General features: G+C 54.4%; 1 protein-coding gene across 5 annotated transcripts; it reads right to left on the reverse strand.

Annotated features, from left to right (window-relative positions):
• Positions 1-62: 62 nt before the first annotated feature.
• On the reverse strand, positions 63-20,985 carry PLCD1 (phospholipase C delta 1). Of its 5 annotated transcripts, none has more exons than XM_072940998.1 (15): positions 20,808-20,985; positions 12,455-12,619; positions 8,813-9,041; positions 4,087-4,216; positions 3,755-3,986; positions 3,037-3,238; positions 2,779-2,923; positions 2,554-2,703; positions 2,305-2,463; positions 1,902-2,061; positions 1,583-1,699; positions 1,005-1,183; positions 779-911; positions 553-702; positions 63-422 (listed from the first exon to the last, which is right to left on the reverse strand). In XM_072940998.1, exons 1-15 carry the CDS (start codon positions 20,839-20,841, stop codon positions 337-339), a joined length of 2,271 nt encoding a protein of 756 aa, XP_072797099.1. In that variant the 5' UTR covers positions 20,842-20,985; the 3' UTR covers positions 63-336. The 5 variants fall into 5 exon arrangements, with proteins under 5 accessions (XP_072797099.1, XP_072797096.1, XP_072797098.1 ...); XM_072940995.1 differs by lacking the exon at positions 20,808-20,985 and adding an exon at positions 16,097-16,258; XM_072940997.1 differs by lacking the exon at positions 12,455-12,619 and having other exon boundaries at positions 20,808-20,965.
• Positions 20,986-23,659: the final 2,674 nt, after the last annotated feature.

The raw sequence follows: 23,659 nt of genomic DNA on the forward strand, positions 1-23,659 counted from the left end.
CTCTGGGACACATACACACATTACAGGGATTTTCTGGTGTCCAGGTAAAGAGACCACAGGACTTACTCTTACGATTTTTATAAAAACCCTCAACCTAGGGCCGGCCAGAGGATGGAGAAGGCTGCAGTGTGGTTCCTAACGGAATTGAGGACAGCTCCAGGGACTGGGCCAGCTCCTGGGACCCCGGAGAGGCAGCAGCGCAGACAATAGGTTAGAGCTGAAGGCAGTGCGGGGCCACCAGCTCCGAGCAAGAGGGTGAGACAGCCCTTGTCCTGCCCCCGGGTGTGGGCAGAGGGCCTGGTCTGTGTGAGGCAGTCCCCACCAGACTCCCCAGGCCTAGTCCTGGAGGGTCACCTTCACAAAGAGGGTGGCAGATGGGTGCTGGTCTCCGTTCTTGGACAGGAGGTGGACGTGGCGGTATCCTGGCAGGCGGATGGGCAGGACGCACAGGGAAGAGTTCCGGTCACTCAGGGAGGATGCTTCAGGGGACAGCTGGCCCCTGCCCAAAGATGCCTCCCCCCTTGCCATCCCCTCCTTCGGGCACACACTCACCCTGCTTGAGGCTGCCCAAGGGGATGGTGCTCTGGCCGATAAAGTCATTCTTGGAGGAGGCATCGTAATCCTCTACCACGAAGCGCAGGAGTGCGAGCTCTGGCACAACCACCTCAAACTCAAACTCCGTGTCCCACCACGGGTTGAAACCTAGGAGTGCAGGCACCATGTCAACAGCATGGACGCCAGCTCCAGAAGCTGTGCCTGGCCTAGGCCCAGCACTTACCGTTATTGGTGACCACAGCCGTCTGGCGGCTGGCCACGTCCCGGCCCACGCCATGGACCTCTACTGTCACCTTGGGGTCCACGATTGAGTTCTTATTCTTGTTGACTTTTGGCAGCTGCTGCCCTGAGATGACCTGCAGGAGGCAGAGGACAATGAAGGGTTCAGGATGGTAGTGAGTGGAGAAGGGAGGCCCACGGGCACCTGTCCCTCCTGTGCCTGGCCTTACCCTGACCGTGAGCCGCTTCCGAGTCCACCAGGGCCCCTGAGCCAGGGCTCGGGAGTTGAAGGTAGAGTTGGGGTCTCGCAGGAAGTCAGGCTTCAGCACGTACCCACAGGCCCCATTGTCCTGGAAGCGGCCCTGGTATACATCCATCTCTGGCCCAGGTGTCTGGAAGTTCAGGGCCACTACAGGCAGGACAGAGCAATCACAGGCTGTGGGCTGGCCTGGGGGGCCCCAGAACTCAGCCTTCTTGGGGTACACTGAGGCCTAGAGTCACACGGTGAGGCAGAAGCAGGGTCTGGGATCACTCCGATGCCTACTGCCCTCCTGCCCCCTAAGTCACCCACCACACCAACCTCGAATTCCATTTCTGGTGCTGGAATTCAAAGGACAAGTGTGCTAATGATTGGATTTCAGATACTGTGATTTGCTAGTGGAGGGAATGTCCAGCTCCTGGATTACCAGCTCCTGAGCCCACAGATCCCTGCATCTGGCTCTGCCTGGGTCTCCAGAGGCTCCTGGCCCCTGACCCTCCAGACAGAAACCTTCATCCAGGCCTCCTCCCAGCTCCAGCCAGCCCATACCAATCTGGCAGCCTGCGTTCCACATCTCCACAGGGTTATAGTTAGAAGAGTCCGTTCTCCAGCCAGCAGGGTAGATCCTGCTCAGGTGACTCACGTTGTGGCGGACAAAGTTGTTTCCTGAGGTGGGTGTGGGCTGGTTAGAAGTGGAGGCCATCTGGTGAGCCCAAGCCCCTCCCTACCAGCTCTGTCTGTTAACAGCAGAGGGGAGGGAGTGCCAGCTCTGGGTGATATTCCAAGGGGTGGGAGCCAGTCCTGACCCTGGCCAGCTCAGGTGGTCAGAGAGATGGACAGCATCCTGGGGGTGCAGGGCCAGGCTTACCTGATTCTTGCAGCAGTCGGAGGGCGCGGTTCTCAGAGAAGGATACCATCTCATAGAAAGCCTGTCCCGGGGTTCCAGGGCTGTGGAAGCCCCGAAAATGGACGCTCTTGCAGTAAATGACCATATCAGAGAGCTCCTTCACTAGCCTGAGCTTGTCCTCCTGGGGGCCACGGGGAGGCCCAGGTTAGATTCAGAGGTTGGGGCAGGTGGGCACTGAGAGAGCCAGAAACCCAGACACGGAAAGACAGGGAGACAGAGAGAGGGGGGCAGAGGGTCTGAGTGGCAGCCACAGAGAACCTGGACAAGGCAAACATCCCATGGGGTGATGGAGGGTGATGGAGGGTGATGGGAGAGGGCCCCAGGGCTGCTTCCCCCTCCCTCCCCCCGTAGCTCCCCCTCCAACCTTGGGCTTGTGCTGCACGCGGCTCCTCACTGCCTCATCCTCCATCTCAGCAGCCTCATCCTCATCTGACACCACGATGGCCTCAGGGCTGCCTTCCCCTCCAGGGGGGAGAAGCCCCCCAAGCTTCTTCCCCTTCAGCAAGATCTTCCCCTTCAATTGCTAAGGATGGGATGGGGGGGGCAGCTGGTCAAGACTCAGCTGGACTCCAACCACTCCCCTGTCCTTTCCTCAGGGAACCCCATCCAGCACCTCAGGGGAAGGCAGGCTGGTGGTGACCCCATCCAAAGGCCGGTCCAACAGCATAGGGCCAAGGAGGTTGTGCAGGTGTCGCGCCATCACGCGCTGCTGCTCCAGGCTGCAGTGGTTCTCCAGGGACAGGATGACGGGATAGGGGGACGCCTGGAGGCCCAAGGGTAGATTAGGAGGGATTGGGCTCCCCAGCATCGCTTTCCCCACCCCCAGGGGTGTACCCACCTTGAAGGCATAGTCCCGGATGGCCCTGAGCACGTCGCAGAAGAGGATCTTGGAGGTGAAGGTGTAGCCATGGTAGATGAGCGGCTCCAGGTTGGGCCCATCCCAGCAATCGAGCTCCAGGCAGCGGCAGCCTTTGCACAGTGCCCTGCGAGTTGGGTGGTGGCTAGGCCCTCGGTCCCGCCCCCGTCCCCGCAGGCCCCGCCCCCGTCCCCGCAGGCCCCGCCCCGCCCAGGTTGTCCCGCCCCCGCAGGGCCGCACCGGATGTAGGCTTCGGTGCTGCTGGGCCCGGTGAGCTGGTCTTCCAGCAGGTAGGTGTTGTGTGAGGACGACACCAGGTAGTGGCTGAGCGGCTGGCCCATGTCCTGGTAGACCCGCCGGTGCTCCAGGTTGAAGGCGTTGCCGTCGGCCGAGAGCAGGTACATGAGGAAGCCATCCTTGGTCATCTGTCGCTGCGCCTTGGCTGGGAGGCGGGAGGCCGGGGCCTGTCAGAGGCCTCCCCGGCCAGCCGCCTCCAGGGAACAGGGGACCTTCCCGGCGTTACCGCTTTGGGAGAAGGGTCCCGCACTCCCCCTGTCTCGGGTCCTGAACTGGTCCTTGATATCTCTTGTAAGGGGGTAAGTTTGAGTCTCTGGACCAGACCGTGACTACCTCAGAGTGGGGTCCTGTCTCTTCTGTGCCTCTTACCGTGAGGCCCTCCGAGAGCAGGACCTTCATCCTACATCTCAGAGCTGGGCCCAGCATGGGCACAAAGAAGGAAGCAGGGAAAGCACCTGCTATTCCAGCCTCCTCTCTCTTCATACCTTGGGGGAGGGGGTCTTCAAACTGACTGAAGGAGGAGCCAAGAGAGGGGCTTTCCTGGGGCAGAGAATAATGACCAGAGGCTGGTTGAGGTGACCCCTTCCCTCCAGCCCCCTACTCTTGGGCTGCTGTCTCCCCACACAGTGTGGCCCTGGGGCTGCAGGTCACAGGCCCTCACCTGTCTCACTGGGCTCATAGCGCTCAATGAGGGAGAGAGCCAGTGCCGGCCCTGCGGCCTCCTCCCGCTGCTGGTGCTGCAGGAACGTCACTAGCTGGTCCACGGACAGGGTCTCCCGCAAGCCAGCGGCCTCCTCAAAGGTGCGGTCGATCTCCTTCCTCTGGGTCAGCATCTTGTAGAAGGTTTCAATCTCCTCATCCTCCAGGGAGTCCGTCTGAGAGTGGTCACATTCCTGCAGAGCCAGGATGCCGGGTGGGTAGGGCTCAGAGCAGGCTCCGGGCTGCGGGCAAGGACCCACTGCCAGGCAGACCCAGCCTCACTTCCCGCCTCACCCTGAAGATCTTCCGGGCATAGCTGTCGTCCACCTGGATGTTAAGCTCCTTCAGGAAGTTCTGCAGCTCCTTGAAGCTCATCTTGTTGTCCTTGTTCTTGTCAGCCTTTCGCAAGCAGGAGTGAATCCAGCTGGGCAAGCAGTAAGGAAAGAACCTGGCAGCCCTGGTACCCCTGAAGTCCCAGCCAGAGCCACAGTTCAAGCTCAGGGTCAACTCCTGGGCCCAGGTGGACTGAGGCCCCCTATAGATACAGCTCCCCACAGGCCTGTCTTATAAAATTTCATGGGCAAGACCTGGTAGCCTCTTTGGAGGAAATGTGACATCCGATGAAGGAGTCTTTTTTTCCCCTATTTTCTGGCTTTGAACCCTTTCAGAATTTCAAGAACATTTCTCTTCTCACTATAAAAGGGTTCATTACAGACAATTTAGAAAATGCAGAAGAGTACGCAAAGCCCCCACAGTCCTATCACCCAGGTGTAACTACTGTTAACATTTCAAGGTGTGTCCTTTTGGCTTTCAGTATAGAATTGTTACCCCACTAACTAAAGCACCTGAGACTTAATTAATAGGAAACAGCAAATTTCAAGCCAGTGATTAGAAGGTGGGGACATCACATGCAAAAGCAAAGCCTAGATCACGGTGTCAGGATTGGGGAGCGTAGGTCCCCACTTCTCCCTTCCCTCTATCTCTCCCGTCAGTCTTGACCTTGAGAACCAGAGAAAGCGGAGCTCCACGCTACATTCCACAGAAAATAGACAGCTAAGTATAGAACAGGACAATGAGAACTCCTGAGCACAAGGAAAGCATGACAGCCAGTTTTTAGAAGAAATCACAAAGGAAACAGCAACATAAATCATGCCACCTAAACTTTTAAAAATTCTAAGGATCAAATCAAGAAAAAAAAAGTTATCCATCTGACTGACTGGAGGAAACATTTGCAGCAAAGGCTTTGAAGAATTAATTTAAAAAGAAAATGGTACAACGACCCTAATAACTAAATGATAAAGGGATATAAACTGACCTTTTGCAAACGTTACCAGTGATCAAAGATATCAACAATTTGGAAATGAGATGCAACTTCTTGAACTATAAGATTAGCAACTTAAAGGTAAGGGTGAAGTGAAATGGACCCTCTTATCCATCACTTGGGCCAAGTAAATTGGTACAACCCTTAGGAAAGCAATGTAGGTATAGCTAAGGCTTTAACCTGTTACATCATTTGACTCAGTAATTCCACTTTTAGGAACCTATTGATAAGGAAATACTCCTAAATACTGAAAGGTTTTATGAACATAGTTCTTTGCAATGTTGTTTTTAGTGGTGAAAGACTAAAAATTAAATACCACTAAAAGAATTGTTCTCTAATTTATAGTGCAGCCACTCGGGAATAGTACACAGTCATCAAAGCTGTTATGGTGACTACTAATACAGGGAAATATGACATAACATTACACAGAAAATGGATACAAATTGTATGATGTTCACTATTTTTGGCAAATGCATCATTAGGCAAAATGAAATGCAGCAAAAAAGATTAGAGGAGAACCTAAATACTGGCAATTTCTGGAGGAAGTGGGTTTTCTGGGCCTTTAAAACTTCATTCTAACATACCCATATTTTTCAGGTTTTATGTATATATGCATGGATGTTTTATGTAAATATCCATATATATTTACATGAAAAAATTTTATGGCAAAATTCACAAAGTAAACCCTTATATTTATGGTCCATTGATTTTTGACAAGGGTGTAAAGACAATTCAAAGAGGAAAGAATAGTCTTTTCAACAAATGGTGCTGAAACAACTGTATGTTCACATGCAAAAAAATGAAGTTGAATCCCCCACATCACACCATACACAGAAACTAGCTCAAAATGGATCAGAAATTTAAGAGCTCAAACTATAAAACTCTCAGAAGAAAATGTAAGATAATTGTGGCTTTGGATTAGGCAAAGCCTTCTTAGATACGACATCAAAAAGACACAAGAAACAAAGCAAGAAGTAAACGAATTAAACTTCACCAAAACTAAAAACTTTTGTTCTTCAGAGAATACTTCCAAAACAAAAAAAAAAAGAACCCAGAGAATGGGAGAAATTATTTGCAAAGCATATATCTGATAAGAGACTTGTATTTAGAATATATAAAAAAAGTCTTACAACTCAATAATCAGACAGATAGCCCAACTTAAAAATGGGCCAGAGATCTGAATAAACATTTCTCCAGAGACAACATACAAAAGCACATAAAAAATGCTCAATATTATATTATTAATTACTAGGGAAATGCAAACCAAAGCCACAGATACCTATTAAAAGGAAAAAGAAAATAGCAGGTGTTGGTAAGGACATGGAGAAATTGGAACTCTTGTGCACTGTTGGTGAGGATGTTATGTGGTACAGATGCTGTGGAAAACAGTACGGTGGCTCCTCAAAAATTAAAAATAGAATTACCATATGGTATAACAATTCCATTTCCGGGTATATACCCCCAAGAATTGAAAACAGAGTCCCAGAGAGATACTTGTACATCCATGTTCATAGCAGCATTATTCACAGTGGACGAAAGGTGGAAGCATCCCAAGTGTCCATTAATGGATGAAGGAATAAATAAAGTGTGGTGTATACATACAATGGAATATTGTTTAGCCTGGAAAAATACGGAAATAATAACATATGTGACAACATGGATAAACCTTGAAGACATTATGTTAAGGGAAATAAGCAATGGCAAAAAGACAAATAGTGAATGATTTCACTTATATGAGGAACCTAGAGGAATCAGTTTCATAGAGACAGGAAGTACAACAGTGGTTGCCAGGGGCCAAGGAGAGGGTGGAACAGGGAGTTACTGTTTAATGGGTACAGGGTTTCAGTTTTACAAGATGAAAAGAGTTCTGGAGATGGGTTGCTCAACAATATGAGTGTAATTAACACTACTGAACTGTACACTTAAAAATGGTTAAGGCAGTATGTTTTACATTATGTGCATTTTACCTCAATTAACCGAGAATTAAGATTAAAATTACTAGGTCTATTTTAAAAAAGAGCTTAACAACAACAGCAAGTGGGCAGATGATCTACTGAATAGATATTTCTCCAAAGTGATATACAAATGGCCAGTAACCACATGTAAAGATGCTCAATATCATGAGCTATTAAGGAAATGCAAATCAAAACCACCAAGATGCCACTTCAAACCCACAAGGATGGCTATAGTAAAAGAGGCCGATAATAACCAGGGTTAGTGACAGTGTGAAAAACTGGAACCCACAGACACTGCTGGTGGGAATGTAAATTTCCTCTTTGGAAAACAGTTTGGCAGTTTCTCAAAAGGTTAAACATACAGTTACCTCAAGACTCAGAAGTTCGAGGTATATGCCCAAGAGAAATGAGAACATATGTCCACACAAAAGCTTATACACGAATGTTTACAGCAGCATTATAAAGAAGAGTCCCAAAGCAGAATCCCAAATGTCCATCAGCTGCTGAATGGATAACTCAAATAGCCGTGCAATGGAATAGTATTAGGCAAACAGAAGGCATAAAGTACTGATATGTGTGACAACATGGATGAACCAGAAAAACATTATGCTCTGCGAAAGACCCCAGTCACAGCAGACTGTGTTTCCACTTACATAAAATGTCCAGGAAAGACAAACATATAGAGGAAGAAAGTAGATTGGTGGTTGTCCAGGGCTGGGGGTTGTGGGGAGATGGGCCTGGGGTTTCTATTTGGATGAAAATGTTCTAACATTCATTGTGGTGATGGTTTCATTAACTCTGTGAATTCACTCAAAAGCATGGACTTGTACACTTTAGTGGATGAATTATACAGTATATGAATTATATGTCAATAAAACTGTCATTAAAAAAAAAGGTGGCACTGGATCCACCCTAATCCTATATACCTGAATCCTGATCGCTGTGAATCATAAACTAGTGTGTCATTTTGTCCCTAAATTCTGAAGTGAATTTGTTTCAACCTCACAGGCTGGCCTGCACACCAGACCTGGGGAAACCTGATCTCTCCCCAAAGAATGGCTCAGGGGTGGGGCAGTGGGGGTGGCCTCCCAAACTCCCAGAGAGAAAAAAATGCAGTAACTCTAGGAAACATGATTAAAACATCCAAGACTAGGTCTCCCACTAAAGCAGGCAGCTCCCCTCAGCCTCCCCGGCCTCCCAACTCCATGGTGGTTACAGAGGGGGGACAAGGGACTTCAGGGGGCTGCACTGCTGTCTGGCCCTTGGGTCAGAGTAGGCCAAAGAGGGCTGCAGGTACCGTCCCTTCTTCCCCTAATTGTGTTCCCCCCAAATTCAGGTATTGAAGCCCTAACCCCCAATGTGATGTATTCGGAGATGGGGCCTTGAGAGGTTTGGATGAGGTTATGACTGGCGCCCTCAGGATGGGATTTGTGCCCATATGAAAAGAGTCACCAGAAATCTCTCTCTCTGCCATCTACAGATGTGTGAAGACACAGTAAGAAGGAAACCATCTACAAGCCAAGAAGAGGGCCCTCACCTGAACCCAACCATGCTGGCACCACGATCCCAGACTTCCAGACCCCAGAACTGTAAGAAAATTAAATTCTGTGGTTTAAGCCGCCCAGTCTTTGCTGTTTTGGTATGACAGCCTGAGCTGGGTGTCTTCCTTGCCCAGGTTGCCCTGGGGACGACCACAGCCAGTGACCACAGGCTGAGCCTGGACCGACAGCCCCCAAAAGGATACTGCCGCAGCTTCTGCTGCTGGTCCATGGAGCCCGAGTGCTGGATGATCTTGCGCAGGCCCTGCACCCAGTGCTGGGCGTCGGCTGGCGATGGGGCGATGAGGTCTAGCGTGTTGCGCTGGTCCTTGAAGACGATGGAGAAGCAGCGGTCCTCAGGTATGTCCCGGGCAAACTTCTCCAGGCCCTCCGTGCGATGTCCCATCCGCACCTCCTGAATGTCCTCAATGGAGACTGCAAGAAGCAGGTGGGGATGGGTACAGAGAGAGCTGTGAGGCCAGCCCCTGCCCCTGACACACGCAGCCTCAGAGACGCAGAGCCAGGGCTGGATCTCAGGCCTTGATCCAGAGAGGAAGGAGAGGGTCAGGAAGATGGTCAAAGGTGGGATGAAAGGGAGGAAGGAGGACAGGGACAAGCCAGGGAGGAGAGACATGAGACAGCTGTAGTGGGCAGAGTGGAGACTCACAGGGAGAGGGAGAGACAGAGACAGAGAGAGGGACTGACTTTAGGGTGGGAAGGGCACCTAGAGTCCCAGGCCCCCTGTTTCTGTGCTGGGAGGGAGCAAGGCCCCTGGCAGAGGACTGGGGCAGGGCAGGGCTCTCAGACAGAGACAGAGACCATTCTGGAGCTTGGAGTCTGTGACAGGAGGCCACGCACCCTCCTGTGGTACTTGACTCTGAGCCCGTCTCCCCCCCCAGGACAGCCATAAGAGCCTCCTGGCCCTGCTCCTGACCACCTGGGAGACCTGAGCAACCCTCAGTCAGCCCTGGCCCTGGGGCCTGGAGGCAGAGGGCCGAAGACAGAGGGAGAAGGGCTTGTGTCAAAGAGCAGCCAGGGTCTTGCCCTGCATGTATCTGTCCTGAGCTCAGGGAGCCCCTTGGCAGAGTCAGTGCTTCAGGATCCCAAGAGGCAGACTGGGGGGTACACATGGATATCTGAGAGGTGACATCATTCTGCCCTTGGGAGCTAGGGAGCCCTCCTGTCACAGCCCAGCCTTCCAAGCTTCAGGGAGCAGCAAGGTCCTGCCTGTTCCCCCTTCACCTGAAGTGTGCCCTCCCTGGTCTGGCTGGGAGCCAGTCCCACCAGCTGGGCTCCTGCTGGGCCTCCCAGCATCAGGGTCCAGACTCTGCTCTTGCCCCATCCCCATCCTGATCCATCCATATCCATCTATCCTGGGTCCTAGACCAGCTCTGGTCAAAAGCCTGCCTGTCCTTCCCAGACTACCCACATGGCATGGCCAGGGGCATCCTGGCCACCTGCAGGCCCCACAGGTGTGGCATGTGCCAGCCTGGGTGGCAGGCTCTGAGGTGTGAGACATACAAACCCTGGGCCATCTAGGGTGCAGGGGATCTCCCTACTTAATCTCTCTGCCCACAGCCTTCCATCCCTGCTTGGCCCTGCACTGGCTGCAGCTGCCGCAGGCTGGGAGTGGAAACAGGAAGCTGGAGCCGTGGAGGCCAGCACCCCACCCGCACCATGAGAAAGTCCAGATGCCTTCCCTGCTGATAATGCCTTGTCTGCCTGCGGGAACTAGAGGTGAGGAAGATCGTGGTGTCAGGACTGGGGGAGACTTAGGGAACAGGAAGCAGAGGCACAGAGGACTGGGGGCCCCTTCCTGGCTTCAGTTTCCCAGAGGGAGGTGTAACGCAATGGAGAGCAGTCACCCAGAGAAGGGAAGTAGCCCAGAGGCATGAGCAGCCCAGACCTTTCTCTGTCTCTGACGTGGGAAAGAGCCTCTTCCAGGCACGCTTCTCGCTGGAGCACACCTGGTACCCCACCCCGAACCTGTCACCCCTGCAGCCCCTCCTTTCAGGACGCAGGCCCCTCACTCATGCCTCTTTCTCATTCCCACCGCTGTACCTTTGCTCACATTGGGGCCCCTGCCTGGGATGTGAGGAACAGCCCTTGTGCTTACAGCTCTCCCGGCATGTGGTTCCCATTCAGCCCAGATCTGGAAAGGCCCAGATTTCCCACTCCTCTGCCCCCTGCCCACCCCCGCCGAGTTCTTGGCACACGCTGGGAACCAGGCTTATGTACTGGCTGGCAGGTGGCCTCCTGGGACTCCCCAGGGGTTGGAGAGTAAGATGCTCCGTTCCCACGGTGCTGCCACCTGCCAGTATCTAACAGGAAGCCCCCTATCAGGGCAGAGGCCTGTGAAGGAGCCTGGCTGGTGCCACAGATAGAAGCAAAGGCTGGGTCACTCTTTGTGTTATGTGGCTGACATGCACTCAGGGTAGTTTTCTGAGAGTGCTCTGCCCCCTCCAACCCTGCCCAGCCCCACTCAGAACCCTTCCATGGCCCACAGTCCCCAGGACCCGGTCAGTCTCTCCCCATCTGACCCAGCTCCTGTCCAGCTTCCCCTGTGGCCCTGCCACAGGCTACATGCCTGCAGGTCATCCCTTCTCAGGTTTCTGCCCAGTGTCCTGGGTCCTGGCAGACCCTTTCTTGGGCATCTTCAGTGGGTTGACTGTCCCCTTCCTCCTGTCTCCTTCCTGCCTGGGACCTGTCACCTGTCACCAATAGACCTGCTGGTGTGCTGACCCTGCCTATGCCCCCACTCCATGGCCAAGGGTGGGTTAATGAGTAAAGGATTTCCAGGGGGTTTAGCTGTGTGAAATCCAGCTGCAGTGATCTCTGCACTACCAGCCAAATGTGGCTATTTAAATATAATTAGTTAAAATTCGGTAAAATTAAAAATTCAGTTCCTCAGTCACACCGGCCATAGTTCAAATGGTCAATGGCCACAGGTGGCTAGTAGCTGCCATACTGGACAGCATTGATACAGAGATAATTTCCATTATCAGAGAAAGTCCTTTTGAATAGCTTCGGTCTAAAATTTTCCCAGCAAGTAAAGGTGCAGAGGGGACCTCTCATTTTACAAAATCTTTAGGGCGTTCTGTGGTAAAAGGCAGCAATCAGCAGAGCTTTCTCCCTGAGGCCTTGCAGGAGGCACTCTCCATCTGCAGGCCTAAACTTTGGATTTCTGGGCCTTTTCTGAAGCTTCTAGAAAGCCCTCAGGCCCACACCATCAAGGGAGCTGCCCAGCCAAGGCCTCTCTCTGCAAGTCCCAGCCCTGCTCCACTGGAACCTCCCTGTTACGGCCTCAGTGCGAGGGAGGAGCTGCCTCCTGCGGCCCCACCTCACATCCTGGCCACTGACACCCGGAAGAGCCTCATCTGTCCCCGGACTTTGGGCCTCACCACACCTGCAGTCGTGGTCCACCCAGCTTCCCTCCTTCCCACAGATGTCTGGGTGGATACCTGTGAGTTCAGGCAGTACTGTCCAGCTCCCTCCCTACTTCTGAGCCTGGCTTTCCTCATCTGAGGTCACAGCCATATATTCCTACCCCAAAAGGTGTTAGCATCTCCATCTGTGGTCCTCAGTCCATGGCTGCCTTCTCTGGCCCAGAATAGGCCTCAGTTTCCCTATCAGCAATTTAACAGTCTCCTCTTCCCCACGCTGGCCACCCTTGATTTCTCTGTATCTGGTCCTGACCGACCTATGCCCCACAAGACCTGGCCTCAGTTTCCCTGCCTTGATCCTGGTGCATGACTGAACTCCAGCCCCACCCCACCCCTGCCAGCATCAGTTTCCCTTCAAGCATGGGTTCCACACCCTGCCCACTCCCAGCAGCCCAGGGCACTCACACAGCTGGGACTCCGGGGTCCGCATGACCTTGCGGGACTCCTGCCAGATTGTCTTGCAGTCCTCCTGCAACTTGTAGAAGCGTTCTCTCCGCCAGGAGTTGGACTTCACCTTCAAGAGTTGGCTGCCCTTCAGCAGTGCCTGTATGTCTTTGTCATCCTGTAGGCCTAGGGGGCAGAGCTGGTAAGATGCCACCTCCTCTAGTGTCCCTACTGCTCCAGTCCCCATGCTGGCCATGCCCACCTCCAGACCCTCTTGTCACCAGCCTCCATCCTCAGCCCTCTGCTCACTTCTCCCTCCATCACTTGCTGCAGCCTGATTCTGGAGCCCTGCCTTCTCTAGGAAGTCATCTTGAATGCCAGGTGAGACCTTGAAAATCTTGGGACACCCACCCACTCATGGCCAAACTTTATACAGTAAGACTAGCCACCCATAGCTGAATGGACAGAGGGAGGGCAGCTAACCGCTAGGAAATGACCTGGCTCTGAAAGACGAAGTGGGCCCCTCCCCAGCATACTTAGGGATCAGAGTGTCTTGAAGGGAGCTGGGACCAAAAGGTTAGGCAGAGCAGGAAGGAAAAGGGACAGACACAATTGGAAGTGGACCCCAGAGCATCAAGAGCCCAACAGCCTCACAAGTCCAATGACTCTGGGATCACCTCTGCCTAAATGCAGGTCCCCTTACTGACCACTGTGTGACCTAGGTAAGTGACTTCATGTTTCAGGGCCTCTGCTTTCCTGTCTGTAAACAGTGTAGCATCCATCTCAAAGGGAAGTCCCATGTTGCAAGAGTCTGGGGCGATCCTAAGGCAACAGCAGTTGTAGTACTTGGTGTCTACATTGTGGTTGCTGTGGGGCCCTTGTTCCCATCCCTCACCCCTGCTGCCCCCATCCCTGACTTGAGTGGGTCTATGATCCTTGTCCCCACAAAAGACAAATGAGCCCACTGAGGCCTGGGTTTGGCCTGCTGGGATGCCCCATCCCTCCCTGCCCACAATCTCTGAGTGTCCTGGGTCTGGGACCCCCCCTCAGGATGTAGCAGCCCTAAGGCATAAGTGCAGCCCTTTCAGAAAACTCTGGCTGCTTGGCGCCCTCCTGTCCAGCTCTCTTCAGAGACCCAGGCTGGCTTGAGGCATGGGCTCCTAAAGACATAGTGCCCTTTGTCCTACCAGGCTCAGGCAGGAGGCACCAAAGGGATACCTGGCTCCTCAGAAGTCCTCAGCCCCATGCAGACCTTGTACCAACTGTGATCAAGGAGAGACCCCACCACTGCCATAATGACCCATGAATCTAGCAGACACCTCCAGTTCTAGGTCTGCACCTAGATCCATCACCCTAGCCACGTGTAGTCCAGCAGCCAGCTCTGTTTGGAGCTAATAGGCCATCTCAACTCACTTCTGTCCCCAAAATGAAAACTCTGTGACTTTTCAGCAATCTTCATCTTTCTTCTCCAGCAGAGCAGTGGCATCAGGGACTGTGCAGGTCCAGTGCCTAGGGATCCCCAGCCCTAATACGCTCTCCCACTTTAGCCGTGCCCCACTCCTCCCACCACCCAGGCAGCCTGCTCCACACATGAACATAACCTATAGAACCTTCTGGACCACTTCCCCAAGCCTTGGCCACCCACACCCTCTCTATCCCACCCCAGTCTCCTGCCTCCAGCGGAGACCCAGCCCAGTGCTAATACCTGCTCCCCAACCACGGCTTTAGGCAACCACCTTCCCTCTCTGTGCCTGTTCCCCCATCAGCACTGGCTGAGAACAGTGTTGGAGGAAGTGTCTCTGGGCCTCCTCAGATGTGACAGTCTGATGTGACCTTTCCCCACCTTTGTCCCAGGTCTCTCCACCACATCCAGGAGACCCCGTGCCTTAGTGTTAGCAGTTCCCCTTTAGCCCCAGGGGAGGCCCAGTGGAGAAGGAGGGAGCTCCCGCAGGATGTCCTCAACTGTTGGCTGTGTCTGTGGGGCTCAAGACGAGAGGGAGGGAAAGGTGGTTCCCAGCTGCCAGAGGAGAGAGCCACCTCAGCCTCAGCTCAGCTGAGGGACTCTGCTGTCCTTCCTGAGCCTGAGCAGCAACTGGGAGGGACACCCTCTCCCCCTCTGCCTGCACCCCACCCCCAAGCTAGGCATCAGGGCAAGCCACAGCGCACAGCACAGATGGGAGTGGGGTGGGGGCGTGGAACGCAGGTGAGCCCCACCCGCCGGCTCTGGAAAAACACTGTGAGGAGATGACATGTTCATCCTGTCCTGGAGCCAGGCTGTGGCCTTGTCTGTGGTCAGGCAGAGATAAACCCCCTGGCTGCTGACATGCCTTCCGGAACACAGACCTCAGTCCCAAGATAGGTCTTGGTAATCACCACTGCCCTCTGGGCCACTGGGAAATCTGGGCAGACCCTTCCATCTCTTCATCTCTAAGTCTCCTTTGAGGCCCTTTTGCTTCTATGCCCTTGCTCCCTTAGCACCCAGAAAGTCTGTGGGTACCCCTTGCCCAGCCCCACTCTCAGCTGTAGCATTGCGTCCTCCTGTGGGAGGGTGGCAATGAGGGGCCTTTGAGCTCAGAGTGGACCTTGCAGCCTTACCAACGTGCCCAGGCTAGCTGCACACAGTGAGGTGGCCATGTGGGGAGTGCAGAGGGGGCTGCAGTGCTAATAGAAGGCTGGGTAGGCAGTGCCAGGAGTCCTGCTCATGTGCAAAGTGTAATGCATAATGGAGACAAACTGAATCTGGGATCCAAAGCAATACACAGCTCCACTGATGAATGGGATATAGTCATATATGCACCACACTACCATACTCATCACACACTGCCCTACACGACGTGGAAGGAGCAATGGGCCACAATTGTTACATGGAGTCACACAGCCACACCACATACAGTGCCAGAACATCATCATCATCATCATCATCATAATAGCAGCCACCATAATAATTGGTAGTATTTGAATAAGATCCTGGTCTTAGCACATGTATTTAATCCCCCCAACAACCCAATGAGGAAGGCACTATCATTATTCCCATTTTACAGATGATGAAACTGAGGCTCAAGGAAGTTACATGGTGGAGTCAGAACTCAGAAGCCTGCACACAGGGTCAGTGCTAGGAAACATTACCTTAGACAGCCACCACTCAGGGACACCTGCCACAGAGAGTAACAGCAGAAAATCCACAGAACATACACACCATGACACAGAATGTCAGAATCACTCAGTCACCTGGGTCACCCACTATCACATCTGTCACCCACAGCCCTACACGGTGTATGGCATCACACTGGATCACACACTGTCACACTGGTGCCACTTGGTTACACAGCATTACATATCACAGCTGCACAGTGTCCCAGTACCACACAAATGACAGAATCACCACTGGGATTGTAAACAGATGGTTTGGGGGTGGCAAGGGGCGGGGAGCTTTGGAGGGGCTGAGGTAGATCAGGAGAATAGGTAACCAATCCCCCCTGTACTCACTCCACATACCACCCCTGCAAACACAACCCCACAGTGGATCACACACTCACAGAAGTATTAAACAGGTCCAATCAAAGGATCGAAGACAGAACACTGAGATCAGAAAGTCTGCGTCCTGTCCCAGCCTCTGCAGATCTCGGGGGGGGGGGGGGGGGGGGGGGGCCCTGGATCCCTTACCCAGATTCTGCCCATTGAGTGCTGCCACCCTGAGGCTCTGATCCTGCAAGTAGATCTCTGTGGAGTGGTTCCGGCTCCGGCGCGAAAACCCCAGGCACTGCATGACGCTCCGAGTGCCCCTGCCACCCGCTGGGCCTGGCCCGGGACAGTGTGGCGTCCAGAAGTCGACCCTGGCCCTAAGGGGCGGAATCGACGCCCTGGAGGGGAGCAGGGGTGGAGACCAGGAGTGGATGGGCGGAGCTAGAACCCAGGGTAAGGGGCGGGGCCTTGACTCTAGAGGCGGGACGGTACTGAGCGGTAGGGGTGGGGCCAGGCCCCAGGAGGCGGGGCCAGCTCCAGGGGGGCGGGCCGATGCCCCCGGGAAGGTGTGGCGAGAGTGGAATCCAGGCGGGGAGAGGAGGAGCCAGAGCCCAGGAGGCGGGGCGCCCCGGAGGAGGAGCCAGGACAGGGAGGCGGGGTGGGACACACCCATAACCCTGGAAGCAGATCTGCGGCGAAAGTCTGAGCCCAGAAAGCGGTTTGGGGCGGAGCTGGAGTCAAAGAGGTTGGAAGCGGGAGGAACTGGGTCTGGGAGGTGACATGGGGCTAAGCCAGGCCCAGGAAGATGGCCGAGGGCGGAGCCAGGGTCCCGGGGACGAACAGGGGGAGGGTTTCTCACTGGAAAGGCGGTGTTCGGGCAGGGGGGCAGGACCTCGACTTTGGAGGCGGTGTCGGGGTGGAGTCCGACCACGGGGCGAAGCCTGAACCGCGAATACTAAACATTTAGCTGGGGACCTGGCGCTGGACTCTAGGGCTGGGCGAGATTGAGCCGAGGAACCAAACCCGGGTGGGCGGCGGCCTGAGTTGCAGAGTTTAGCCGAGAACAGGGTGGGGCGGGGTCAGACGGAGCCGGGGATGGTGCCTGGGCCAGGCAGCAGAGCCCGCCAAGTATTTCACCTCGAGTACTCAACGAATCCATTGTGACTCAGCGGGCTGCTGCCTCACTGGTGAACCTCAGGCGGGCCTGTTTCCTTCTTAGAGAGTTTTGCTACCTGCGTGGGCTAGTCTCCTAGGTTCCAAATGCCAATGGAATTCTTGAAAAAAAATGCTGATCTTAAAAATAGTTCATTAACGCAGGCTTGCTTTGATAAATAGGTGAGAAGAACTCCATATGAAACTGTGCTGCCAGTGTGCTCGGGAACAGTGGGACCATTCTTGTAAGTTATGACTTCCCTTTTATTTACCCAGCAGTTATTTACTGAGCCCCTACTGTGTGTCAAGGTCAGGACACCACCCAGAGGCTTGACTCACTCCTCTCTTTTACTCTCTGCCTCTGAATAGTTCCTTCATTCGCCTCACTGCAGCTCCAGTCACCAGCACTGGCAGTAAGTCACTGGCAAAGCCAGTAATTAGCACAGACAAGCACAGCCATAATAATAATAATAATAAACTGAAGCACAGAGTGACTTGCTTAAGGTCACAGCTTCGAGAGTAAATCATGAGAACGTGTGTTAGTGTAGATGAGCTGGAATATGGATGCAAACATGACATTGTTCTTCATTTGGAATAAAGGGGAGCAGAGTGTAAGGGGAACCTCTGTTTTAGAAAAACCACACAAGGGTTCTTAACCAGAGGGCCAAGGACCTCTGCCAAGGACCTATGGATAGAATCATGTCTCAGTATAACTTGCTTCCTTTGAATTCTTGTGTATTGTATTTTATGCATTTAAAAACATGATTCTGAGAAGGGGTCCACAGAATTCACCTGACTGCCAAAGTGGCCTGTGGCACAAAAAACGTTAAGATCAGTGTGAATCAGCATGTGTCTGTGTAGTGTGGTCCTGGAACCCCAGGGACCGACAGCTTTGAAACATAATTGAGATTGTAGAGGGCTGGCCACCCCTAATGCTATGATGACTCTAGAACCCTTATCTCTTATGGGTCCTGGCTTCTTTGCCAAACTAGATCTCCTTTGCCCACTAGTGTTTTACCCTCACAACATCCCCCGTCAGTAGATAGTGCTTTTCCATGGATGAGAAAACAGGCCCAGACAAGCAAAGGGATTTGCTCAGGGTCACAGTGTTAAGTAGAGGCAAAGCTAGGGCTGGAGTCCAGGTGTCCTGGGACCAGAGAAGGACCCTCCTACACCCTGCCTTCCACTCTTACAAATGACAGTTTTTATAGTGGGGCAGGAGGTTTTCAGTGTTGGACAAGTTGGTGGAGGTGGAGGTGGTTGTGTTCAGTGAGGGAAGGGCTTTGGGAGATAATGTCCTTTTAGGCACATCTGGGGACCTGCTGGAAAAGCCAGTGCAGGCCTGGCTAGAATGGAGAGAGCAAAGGATGTAGGGTAGACGGATGAGGCCAGAGGACTAGAGCATCAGTCTGAGGGCTTCAGAGGCACCAGGTGGAGCTCCTTGATTCTTAAACCCAGTTTTGGTCACATTTTTCCTGGCTAGGAACTACCTTATGGTGCCTTCTTATCTCACAAAGAACTCACAGGGCATGATCACTTGCAGGGTGGTCCTCGTGCAGAAACATAGTACCTGCTGGGTACTCAGGCACTGTTCTCATATTTGCCTTATATGTGTTACCTCATTCAATCCTCACTGCAATCCTATGAGGAAAGTAGTCTTCTTATCCATTTTATAGTTGAGGAAACTGAGGCACAAGGAAATCGAGGGATTTGTCTAAGATGGGAAAGCTAAGACTTGAACTCAGGTAGTCTACCTCAGTAATACATGCCTGTATACTACACTGCCTCTGCGTGCTTCTGGGGCGAGGACAGAGGGATACCTCATATCTAGGTGGGCCCCATAGTCCCATAGGTCAATGGAGGGGGCTCTTCTGCAGCAGATTCCCAACTGCCCAAGCCAGAGAGTGTGGTCCCACAGCATATGTCCAGTGCTGGGAGACCCAAAATATGAAAAGGGTACAGATTTTCAACCTGGAACAGCACAGTGACCAACTCCTCTCACCACTAATTCTCCATGACAAGCTCTTGCTCCGCAATCTGGTTTGCAGGGGGTGCAAAAGGCAGTTAAGGGAGGTAATTTTGGGTGATCAGCTAGCAGCAGCAGGACCTTCAGGGAAACAGCTTGGGATTGCAGTGTTCATGCCAGCTCTGCAGGAAGGGCTAGACAGTCAGGCACTTGGGAGGCAGGTGTCAAACAGGATGGGCCAGGGCTGCCAAGCCCATGCCACAGGACTGGGAGGTGCTGACTGAGCCTCCACACAGCTTCTTCTCCAGGGAAGAGGCTAGGGCTGGCCAGGGAGAGAGACTGCACAAAGGCATAGATGCCCAGGATGGAGCCTATTCCCCCATGAGCTGAGGCTGCAGCTGTGCCAGAGGCAACCAGAAGGCTTTTAGGAGGTCTGAGCATGAAGCAGGCATGGAAGAGGTGGCAGTCTGAAGGGTAGACAGCACTAGCTAAAGGTTGAGAGAGAGAAAGCAGAGGTCTCTACTGTGGTCCTCTGAGCTGACCAGCCTCCCTTCCTGCCAGTGTGGCAGGAGCACTAAGGACACCTTTGTCCCTAGGGGAGAGGAGGGAGCACTGGAAAGGGCAGGGATCCCATGACCCAGCTGGACGAGTTTACCTTGAGGAGCCCAGGCTACTGGTGTGAGGGTAACAACTCTGGGCACTGAGCAAGGTCTTTCTGGGCCATGGGGACCAGGTCTGGGCCAACTAGGAAACACGAGACAGACTGGGACTGGCTGAAAGGAACACCTTGAGTCTCTCTGAATTCCAGGGGGTCACCAGTAGACAGCTGGAGGGCTCTGCCTTTCTCTTTCCCATGTATCATCGCCATGTGTGGTTTAGCTGGATAGATGGGAGTGGGGTACTAAAGTATCTGACCCCAAGGGTACTAGAAAACAGAGGGAGATGGAGTTAAGCAGTGATTGGCGTGAGAGGGGCAGTGTTTGCAAAGCCCCCTAAGAGTGGGTGAATCCCCAGGCTGGAATAAAGAGTTGCGAGGTCCAGGTTTGGGGACCTGTGCAGCCAGCAGATCTCCAGCCTCTGCAGCCGGGAACCCGCCGCTGCTCTCTTTCCTGGAGACACAGCGATAGGACAAGGAGCTGGCCCAGACTGTTTCCCAGTCAGTCGAGGAGACAGAGGCAGTTTAGAGCTGAGACTTGAGCCTGTCCCTCCAGGAGGGTGCGCAGATGTGGGGACTGGGCTGCTCCTGGCCGCCTGGGCATCGTTACGATTTCTGCGCTGGGAGTTACCGCAGCACCGCCCGACCTTGTTCAACCTAGCGCACCTCCTCGCCACACCCACGCCACCCGACGCTGTCCAGGCACTCCTGGGCTTTGGGGATCCTCTCTGGGCGGCCTGGACGGGGCCGAGAGATCTTGGTTATTCGTGGATGCTACTTCCTTTCCTCCCTGGCCCCTCCGAGTGCGCTGGACCCTGGAGCCCAGACTTCTGTGACCAGGATTAGGTGGGGGTAGTCCCTGAGGCAGCAGGGCCGGGAGTAGTCTTTGGGGAAGCCTTCAGATTCTCACCCTCCTTTCCCCATCCGCCGGATCTAAGGGACAAGCTTGGAAACGCCGAGGGTCGTGCCCGGCAGTCCCGGGCCGAGATTTCGTCAGTGCGACAAAAGGGCCGAGGGGCGGGCCCGGGGCGGGGCGGAGGGCGGCTGAAGGAGCTGGGGGTCCCCCGCCCAGGGCCGAGCACGGCTATCCGCGGGATCGGCCCAGGCAGGGTCCCCCAGCACACCAGTCGAGTACTCACCATGCAGGGTCAGGAAGTCCCCGCCCGAGTCCATGCCCGTAGGGCGGCGCGGCGGGAGGGGGGCGCCCCGGGACACTAGTCTGCGGCGACAGCGCGAGCAACCTTGGGTCCCAGCGCAGTGCGGTGGAGGGACCCGAAAGGACTGCGGGCGTGGGGGTGGGGGGGAAGGAGATCGGAGGTGGGCCCGGGACTCCGCTCCGCCCCGCGCCTGCCTGCGCCCCCGCCCCCTGGGCCCTCCAACCCGCGCCTCTCCCCGCCTCTCCTGGGGATCTGGGAGGAGGGCAGAGGTGGAGGCCGGGAAGCCTGGCCAGCCCTGGCCTCGGAGGGTGGGCGCGTCCCTGCCAGAAATAGCCAGATCCCTCTGGCTTCCTTTGCTGCCGCCACCCACAGGCCGCGGGCCCTGTCATTACCAAGGGCGGCCCGACCCCACGCCCTGCCTGTGGGCGCCTCGCTGGGGTTAGGGTGATGCTCAAAGGAATCTGGCACCCTCCTGGGGCAGGGACCACGTTATGTCCGACGCCCAACCAGGCTGCTGCAAAAAGGAGCCTCGGAGTCCTGGAGTCCAGCCACGGCTCCCCGATGTCTGCTTTCCCTTCTGCAAAATAGGTGCCGGGCGGGCACAAGTTAGGAAGTCCTCAGAAAGAAATGCCTGAACCTAGTCAGGAGGAGGGTCCCTGCCCGTCTGGGGAAGTTTCTAATCGCAGAAGTGCCCTTGGTAGGGGCTGGGGAGGAAGCGTTAAAAACTTACAGCAAGTAGATGCCGGGGAGTCACCTTTGAGCCCCTCACACCCCAAACTCCTGGCGATCTGTACAGCAGAGTGGGGGACAGAATCTGAGGTGAGGTGACAACTCCAGAGTTCCATCTTTGGGTGGCTCCTAAGGGGCTGTTCGGGCAAGGGGTCCCTACATGGACACCCCCCCCCACTCCCACCTTCAACTCTTGCAACCCAGACATCCTCTTTGTAGGGTACCCAGAGATCCCCCATGGGAAAATCCAGGGGTCCTGCTGGGCACTGACTTTTGGGAGAGGCCCTTGGGAGAGCCCCCAGAAGACCTCCCAGGATAGGGGGTGCTGAGCCCACCAGTGAATCCCCCAGGCCTCCTGGGCAAATAAAGCCAATGTGAGAGTCTGGCAGAACCAGTTGGACCCCTCTTGGAGAGAAGGCCTGGCTCACCCCAACTCCTCCCCCTCCCAACACAAGCAGGGCTAGGTGGCCTTGAATACCTCTGGAAGGGATGTAATCCCGCCAGAGGGCAAGTCCTCCCATCCTGAAGGTTGAGATTGGGCCAGGACTTCGGATTGGAGAGCCCTCCTCCCTCTGTAAGCCTCCCCTGCATGGAGGGGGCTAGCCCTCTACCTGGCACTCACCCCAGTTTGCCTGCCCTCCAACAAGAGCTGCCCCCTCCCCCTTGCCCCTGGAGGCCTGTCAGAGCCCTCCCTGCTTTCCATTCTGCTCAGGGATGAGCAAGTCCACACAAGGCCTCCCTTGGGAGCCCTAGCCTGGGAGCTGGGAGGATGAGGGGTCCTTTATTTGCCCTCACTGTCTCTCTCCCAGGCTAGGATGCTCACCTCCAGGCCTGCCCTCTGGGGGCTTCCTCTGGCTGTAGGGCTAGTCCAGGACCTCTGACATCCCTGGGGGCCTGCAAGCCCCTACAGCAAGTCAGGCCTCCCCAAGCCCTGCTCTTCTTCCCAGGCAGAGACACAACCAAACTCCAACACCAGCAGTTGATTTGGCTTCATATGAAGCATAATTCCTGTTTATTCATGTCACCTCCCAGCTCTGAACTCGAGACCCCAAACCAGGGCATTATCTGTCGCCTCTCCCTCTGATGCCCCTGGTGGGGCTACAGCCTGGCCCTTCCTTTGCACGCAACAAACCTGTCTCACACCTCTGGCCCAGTCAAGCCTCCTTCAGAGCCTGGGATTGTTGGGCGGGAGAGGCACAGCTGACTCAGAGTTGGCCCATGCCACCAGTTCTGCCAGAAAAGAGGGCTGGGCCACACCCTGCTCAGAGAACCCAGGCTACTGCTCTGACCTGTGGGTCAGCAGCTCCCCCGGACTCTCCTCTCCTGCTCTGTCTGCCCCTCCCTCCCTCTTACAGGCTGGGAGGCTGACTTCTGCTGTGCATCAACCCAGCTGGCGTGTGACTATACGTCTGGTTGTGGAGGGGCTGGGGGGCCTAGCAAGAGGCTTTGAACCAAACCACAGTTGCTGGATTCTGCTCCCTCTGTCCTAAACAACCAGGGCTCTCAGTGGAGCCAACCCTGGCCAGGTATGTAAATTGCCCTCCTAAAATCCAGCCCTCAGTCAGTTACTTCTGCAAGATGCTCTGAGAACCTGGTGTCTCATGGGGCGTTTGGTTGGCCCAGTTAGTGTGCATGGAGGGCCACGTGTGCCCAAAGACCAGTTGTCTAAAGGTGGAGTTTCCGGCTTCTCACCACCCCAGCTGACCATCCTGTGTTGGATGTGGGTGTGAGGATGGGTGTGGGGAGAGGAGGCTTCTGGGACGATGGATGAGACCTAGTGTCAGGGCCACGTGTGACCCTTAAGTCACTTCCCTTGGCCCTTCCACCACTATCTCTCTAGAGGTCTGGGAAGGGGGAGGATCAAGCCAAGAATGCTAACTTTCCAGATTTGCTTTTGGGGCTGGCCCTGCCCAAATCTCCTCCCCTAGAAATGCAAACCTAGGCCAGCTTGGGTAGGTGAGATGGACGAGTTTGATTCTTCCCTCTCCTTGTTAGCAGAGCCCCTGTCCCAGGGCCAGGGGATGAAAGGCTGTTTAAATCTTGATTCTGCAGTTTCCCACTGAGAGACTTTGAATGAATCCCTTCGTTTTGAGGAGCTCTCTGTC

The sequence above is a fragment of the Vicugna pacos genome, chromosome 17, assembly GCF_048564905.1.
Source record: "Vicugna pacos chromosome 17, VicPac4, whole genome shotgun sequence".
In the NCBI taxonomy this organism is placed as follows: Eukaryota; Metazoa; Chordata; class Mammalia; order Artiodactyla; family Camelidae; genus Vicugna; species Vicugna pacos.

Bases quoted from the DNA above. Each gene is read 5' to 3' on its own strand.
- PLCD1 (XM_072940994.1), bottom strand. From the start codon at position 16,199: ATGCAGTGCCTGGGGTTTTCGCGCCGGAGCCGGAACCACTCCACAGAG. The intron at 1,184-1,582 runs GTATGGGCTGGC...TCCTGCCTGTAG, and splicing joins GAACGCAGGCTGCCAGATTG to TGGCCCTGAACTTCCAGACA. The intron at 703-778 runs GTAAGTGCTGGG...CTGCACTCCTAG, and splicing joins GGCTGTGGTCACCAATAACG to GTTTCAACCCGTGGTGGGAC.